This window comes from Camellia sinensis, chromosome 4, assembly GCF_055761805.1.
Source record: "Camellia sinensis isolate YWXY chromosome 4, ASM5576180v1, whole genome shotgun sequence".
NCBI classification, from domain to species: Eukaryota; Viridiplantae; Streptophyta; class Magnoliopsida; order Ericales; family Theaceae; genus Camellia; species Camellia sinensis.
The window spans coordinates 177,704,373-177,711,914 of NC_138964.1; the positions used below are offsets into that span (position 1 = coordinate 177,704,373).

The 7,542-nt window shown below is 39.0% G+C and overlaps 1 protein-coding gene across 1 annotated transcript; it reads left to right on the plus strand.

Annotated features, from left to right (window-relative positions):
- Positions 1-368: 368 nt before the first annotated feature.
- LOC145824257 (uncharacterized) lies at positions 369-1,115 on the plus strand. Its single transcript, XM_082923881.1, has one exon. It carries the CDS (start codon positions 369-371, stop codon positions 1,113-1,115), a length of 747 nt encoding a protein of 248 aa, XP_082780007.1.
- Positions 1,116-7,542: the final 6,427 nt, after the last annotated feature.

Sequence of the window (7,542 nt, forward strand, 5' to 3'; positions counted from 1 at the left end):
ATCAAGGCTTCATTTGAGAAAGTCTAATTGTTGTGCAATATCAATTTAAACCTTCTCAGTTTAGGGAGCTACGGGGTAATGTGTCTATCTCTGCATTGGAGTATTTGCTTATAGAGAGTAAGAGAGCCAATTCCATTGATATTGATGTTGAAGCTTGTGGATGCGTCCTTCACCACACTCATGGTTTACCTTGTGCCCATGAGATTGCTGACTACATCAAACAAGATCGTCCTATACCACTTGCTACCATACACTCACAGTAGAGGCAACTTCATATCTCCATATGCAAGAAAGAAGAGGAAATAGAGGTGAGTTGTCATGCAGAAGTAGAGTTGTTTGTGAACAAGTTTAATGAAACTGATAGAACCATGCGGTTGGAGCTTTTGAAGAAGTTGAAAGAGATTGTATATCCGGGAAACACTTTTCTTGTTGAGCCGGAGGTAAAGCCCAAAACACGTCCTCGGGATCATAAGACGATCAATGTTTCTACCCTTCGTGACCCGTGTGCATTTGAGTTGGTGCAATCTAGACATGATTCCTTCTCACCTAGGGATACTCAAATCACTGCATTAGCTTCTACTCTGGAAACCAAGAAGAAGCGACCTGTTAAGAGAAAGGAGAAGGTGAATGCGAAAGGGAAGGTATACATTACTAGAACAGTGAAACCTGGTACATATGTTAATGCTTTCCCTTCTGGGTTGAAACCATACATTAAGTTTGTCAAGGATGTAGCTGCAGATGGGAATTGTGGTTTCAGGGCTATAGCTGCTTCAATTGGTCATACAGAAGATGATTGGGCTCAGGTTAGGCGTGATCTGTTGGGTAAGCTGCACACACACAAAGAGGAATACGTTACACTTTGTGGGTTCTACGAAAGGTTTGAAGAATTGACAAGCATATTGTCATACTTTGAAGACAGTCCTGGATACTCACATTGGATGACTATGCCAGACATGGGGCATCTTGTTGCATCGCGCTACAATCTTGTGTTATACCACTTGTCATTACAGCAATGTCTCACCTTTTTACCTTTTAGAACAGTGCCAGTACCTCAACTTGATAGACGTGAGATTGCCATTGGGTTTGTCAACGGAAATCATTTCATCCAGATATAACAGAAACTTATCAATTTGTGCATGTACAAGAAGTTATGAGGTATGACCACTAGGGCTGTGCATAATACCGCCAAAATTGCCAAAATCGCATTGAATCGCTCCGAACCGCGCAAAATTTCAGTTCTGGCGGGGCGGGTTAGGCGGGTGGGAGGACCAGTAGTTGCGGGTTAGCGCAGGTGGCGGGTTAAATTTCCCAAACTGCCTGTCAACCCGACCCGACCAGCCTATGTTTAAAAAAAAAAATTCAGCTGTTATACACCCTCTCATACACAATCATTCCTCCATTAACCCTAATACCCATACATAGCCACACATTTCAATTTCATCTCGTTCATCACATACACCCATTGCCGCTGCTCTGCATTTTGCATCGATTCACACACACTGCTGGTCGGCTATCCTCACTGCCGCCACTAGGTTCTCATTCCCTTGCCGATCGTCTCGCCGTTGGTTTCTCCTCCTTCTCGTCGGTACTCTCGCTACTCTCTCGATGCTCTCTCTGTCACTTTTCTTTCACTCTCTCTTTGTTCTTTCTATATACATATATACTGGTACTGCTCTATATATATATATCTATAGTGTTGATTCATTCAATATCTTATATAGTGTGTTATTTTGTTTATTTATTGGAATACATATATTTATTTTTTTATATCTTATATAGTGTTGATTCATTCAATATCTATATACATATATACTGGAATACATATATTTATTTATTTTTTATTTTATATAGTGTGTTATTTTGTTTATTTTGTTTATTTTATCTATAGTGTTCCTGTTCTATATATATACATATATAGTGTTGATTATTTTGTTTTTTTTCATACACTACACAGATTTTTATTTTATTTATTTATTTATTTTAAAATTTGAATTGTTAACAAGAAACATATATTCAAATCTGCTTAGAATTGACTACATTGAAAGTAATTAATTCGGTTGTGAATGTATTTTTGTGTGTTCATTCTTTCATAATTTTTATTTACTTTCTGTGTCTTGTACTTCATCTTTTCTGTGTATTTTTGTATGGCAGATTAATTCACGGTCATTTGATTCTGTATTGGATTTTTGGTTTACTAGTTTGTTAATGTTTAATGTTACATTAAATGAATATTTTAATTTTGACTATTTCAGTTAATTCATAAATTAGATCTTTTTACTCTTTGATTCAAGTTTTATAATTTGAATTATTTTTTTTATAAACCGCCAATCCACCCGCACCGCCAAGGTAAATCCGTCATTATTTGCCAACAGAACCGCCGGTTTTTGATAAGAAAAATGGCAAATTTTAATGACATTTTTATTAATCCGCCACCCGCCCTACGGTTTCTATTTTTCTCTTAAACCGCAACGACCCGCACCGCACACACCCCTAATGTCACGACCCAAACCCGCCCCTATGGGTTTAGCACCGTAACCGGCCAGTAATCTGAGATTACCGAAGGCCTGCTTCACAGTAATAACAGTAATACAGAGTACAGGGGCTGGCGGAAACCAAAACAGTAATTAAAAGATGTCCAATGAGCTGTGACAGTCTGTATGCAAAAAGACTTTTCATATATATTCACATTCAGAAACGAAACAGTATATACATATATACATACATACATACATCATTTACAGGCGTTCAGGTTAAGGATCAAATCCCTACCATAACAGTACAGTACGGGTATACATGTCAGTCTATACAGTGTTACAAAACCAGATACAAAAAGGGAGAAAACTAAAACACCCCAAAAAGCCTTAGCTTGAAGGACTTGGAACCTCGCAGTGAGGCACGGTGGTTGGCTTTGACAAAACGGGAGCTTAGCCCGACGCTCCTAGCAACGGTCTGATGCCTGTACACCTACATATATATATATATATATATATATATAAACAGTGAGCTAAAGTCCAGTGAATAACATATGCGTAAAGAGGTTAAGAATGAATGTCCCTTCAGTGTTGAAAACAGTCATTTATCAATATATCAGTCGTTCAGTTTGTGGCTCATAATTCATGCCATAACGGTCATTCAGAAAATATAATAGTCATATGTAGTACATCCGATAGCAAAACAGTACAGTAGGTCTTAACAGATCGAGCAGTCAATGATGGCCATCAGTAATGGTTCCAAACATGGGAACCGACAGAGATCTCTGTAACAGTAGCAGTAACAGTTTAGTAACAGTAAATTGCTATGGATGCCACGAATACAGTTCACAAATAGGACAAACATTCATTTAGTAAACAGTGTCATTTTATAAAACAGTACAGTCATTGTTCAGAAAATAATCTCAATTGAATATATCTTTACAACATTGTTACTCACAGAGTTCTGGGCTACAGATAAGCTAGTACGCGTCCTCGGATGCCAACCCTACACAGTTACAGAGTGAACACACACTAAGCTACACAGTTGGGAAATAATAACTTAATCCCTATCTTGACTCGGTGTGGTTCTACATCAATATCCTCATTAAGATACCTTAAACTAGGCCTAGGAATGCCTAGGATGAAATGATGATGCAAAGATGCACTTTAAAACAATTTTCAGAATTTTCAGAAAACAGGGTCCACGCTTGAGTGTGGCTTTCCCCGCTTGAGCAGACATGCAGACAAAGGTTCCTCGCTCGAGCGTCACTTTCCTCGCTCGAATGGACTGTAAAACATGGCAAAAGTACTGGATGCACGAAATTCACGCTCGACAGTCACTCGACCCCCGCTCGAGCGTGAGACACAAGTCTTTGCTCGAGCGTGCATTCCCCTGCTCGAGCGGACTGTAAAAACATGCAAAGTACTGGATACACGCATTTCACGCTCGAGCGTCACTTTCCCCGCTCGAGCGGATTGCATGAATTCAGTAGGTACGCTCGAGCGTGGAATCCCCTGCTCGAGCGTGAGTCCAAAATCTGGAAATTCCAGATTTGAACCTCAACCTTAAAACTCAATTTTAATGCACCAAAATCGATCCTCTTTGGCTAATTTTCTGGAAAACACTTCAAAACCCATAATATTACATGTTTCAAAGGTCAATTTGAGAAATCAAAGCCCAAAGGTAGTTCAATTAAACACGAATTCAACAATAATTCAAGGACATGATGAACATGCAACATGCATGAATTTAACCAACTTCAAAGCTTCCAATTCATGCTCCTAAGAGCCAATTCTTTCAAAAACAAGATGAAATCATGGGCTATGGTAAAAAAATGGACATGCATGAAGCAATTCCCATGAAAACAACCTCAAAACTTCAAGATATGCATATGCATGCATGAATCAAGCTCCAATTCAACAATTTAATCCAATTCTTGACTCAACTCACTCAATTACCATGTACTATGCAAGAATCTACTAAATTTCATGATCAAGAAGGGAAATTCTCTACCTTATGTCTTAAGTTCAAGATGTAGAAGCTCAATATGCAATTTTCTTTCAAATTCTCCAAGCAATCTTTGATGAATTCTATTTTCTCCCAATTCCCTCTCTCTCTAGTCGGTTTTGCTCTAGGAAATGAGCTGAAGAAACGTTGTATCAACATGTATGAAGTGGAGAGGGGTTGCCTAGATAAATCCACTAGATGGCAATTTGGTGATTAAGGCCAACTCTTGTAATTTACTATTATTAAATCTAATTTAATCATACCCAATCACATTTCAATTAAATATACCATAAAATTACATAAATTCTAACGAGCATAAAACATTAAGCAATTTCGGATTCGACCGCCGATAAGGCCTTCAATTAGCAGTTTAAACATAAAACACGAACAGATAGTTCACTGACAAACAGATAGAAATATATTCAAACTAATACGTTCAATCAATCAGTTCAGGATTTCAGTTAATCAGTCAGTTAACATGCTTAATCATAGATTAACACTAATCAGGGGTCTTATCAGTAAACAGTGGCGAGGGTTGTCACAGTCTCCCCTCCTTATAAAGAGTTTGGTCCTCCAAACTCGAATTACCTTCATTTTGGAAGAATAGAGGATTCAGTGGAAATAATTCAGGATATCTCTTGATCATATCATCTTCCCTTTCCCAAGTGGCATACACGCCACCATGGTTTTGCTAGTCAACTTTCACTAACGGAATCTCTTTATTCCTCAACTTCTTGATCCGTTTGTTTACAATCTATATAGGCCGCTCTTCATAGGTATAGTCATCACTTAGCACTACACGGGTAGGCTCAATCACATGGAAGAGATCCCGAAGGTATTCCTTCAACATTGAAATATGGAACACGTTATGCATATGCTCCATTTCAGGAGGAAGCGCTACTTGATACGCCACCGGATTAATTTTCTCAATAATCTCATATGGTCCAACATATCTCAGCGCTAACTTGCCTTTAACCCCAAAACGGGTCTGGCCCTTCATCGATGTCACTTTTACAAAAACATGATCACCCACTTCATATTCTCTGTCTCGCCTTTGGACATCCGCATAACTTTTCTGTCGGCTCTGTGCAGTTTTCAATCTCTGTTGGATCAGTTTCACTTTTTTGGTAGTTTCTTGTACAATCTCGGGCCCAAGTAAAGGCCCATCTCCAACTTCTGCCCAGCAGATCGGAGATCGACATTTCCTGCCATATAAAGCCTCGAAAGGCGCCATACCAATGCTCGAGTGAAAACTGTTGTTGTAGGCGAATTCAGCCAAAGGTAGATGACTTTCCCAATTTCCCTGAAAATCAAGAACACACATCCGCAGTAAATCCTCCAGAGTCTGGATGGTTCTTTCTGACTGACCATCTGTCTGAGGATGGTATGCACTACTCAGTCTTAGTTCAGTACCCAAAGCTGTCTGTAGGCTTTGCTAGAATCTCGATGTAAACTTCGAGTCCCTATCAGAAACAATGGACACAAGCACTCCATGCAATCTCACAATTTCATCAATATAGAGTATAGCCAATTTGTCCGCATTATAAATTGTTTTGACAGGTAAGAAGTGAGTAGATTTAGTCAATCTATCAACAATAACCCAAATTGAATCCATACCTTTACTGGAGCGGGGTAATCCAACGATAAAATCCATAGTGATATGTTCCCATTTCCACTCCGGTATCGGTAAGGGTTGCAGTAAACCTGCGGGTCGTTGATGTTCGGCTTTAACTTGTTAGCAATGAAGACATTTCGACACAAAATCAGCAATCTCTTTCTTTATTCCCGGCCATCAGAAATTCAATTTCAAGTCTTGATACATTTTCGTATTTCCTAGGTAGATAGACAGTTTCGAATTGTGGCCCTCTTGCAGAATTCTTCTTTTCAGTTCAGGATCATTCGGTACACACAATCTTCCCTAAAATTTCAGCACATTACTTTCAAATTTGAAATCCGGCTTCGGTTTGGATTCCCGTTCTTCGATGATATTCTTCAAGAAGTCATCATGTTGTTGTTTCTCTTTAATCTCTTCAATCAGTGCCGGTTAAGCAGAAATAGCAGCTAAGGTTCCACCTTGTTCACGCAAAACGACCTCAACTTCAAATCTTTCAAGGTCACATAGCAACTCTTTCTGTCCGGTGAGTAAACAGGCTAAATTTCTAATCGATTTCCGACTCAATGCATCGACAACGGTGTTAGCTTTCCCTGGGTGGTACAAAATTTGCAGGTCATAATCTTTTATCAGTTCTAACCATCTCCTCCGTTGCCTCATGTTCAGTTCTTTCTGTGTGAAAAAGTACTTCAGACTCTTGTGGTCTGTATACACCTCACATATTGCCCCATACAGGTAGTGACGCCAGATTTTCAATGCAAACACTACTGCAACAAGTTCCAAATCATGGGTCGAGTAGTTCTTTTCATGCGGTCTCAGTTGTCGGGAAACATACGCAATCATTTTCCCATTCTGCATTAAAACACATCCCAAACCCTTATGAGAAGCATCACTATATACAGTATAATCATCCGTACCTGAGGGTAAGGTGAGAATCGGTGTAGTCACTAGGCGAGTTTTCAACTCTTGAAAAGCTGATTCCTTCTGATCGGTCCAGTCAAACGATATCCCCTTCTGAGTCAGCTGTGTCAGTGGTAGGGCAATTTTGGAAAAGTCTTTGACAAACCTTCTGTAATACCCGGCTAAGCCTAGAAAACTTCGGACTTCGGTAACATTTGTCGGTCTAGGCAAGTTCACTACTGCTTCAATTTTCTGTGGATCAATTGAAATTATATCCTTACTGATCACATGCCCAAAAAACATCACACTGTCTAGCCAAAATTCACATTTAGTTAGTTTTGCATAAAGTTTTTGTTCTCTTAGGGTCTGTAGGATAATTTTCAAATGATGTTCATGTTCCTCTGTGCTTTTGGAATAAATCAATATGTCATCTATGAATACAACAATAAAGTCATCAAGGTATGGTTTGAAAATTTTGTTCATAAGGTCCATAAATGCAGCAGGTGCATTGGTAACTCCGAAAGGCATAACAAGAAATTCGTAATGTCCGT

Bases quoted from the DNA above. Each gene is read 5' to 3' on its own strand.
- LOC145824257 (XM_082923881.1), top strand. From the start codon at position 369: ATGCGGTTGGAGCTTTTGAAGAAGTTGAAAGAGATTGTATATCCGGGA.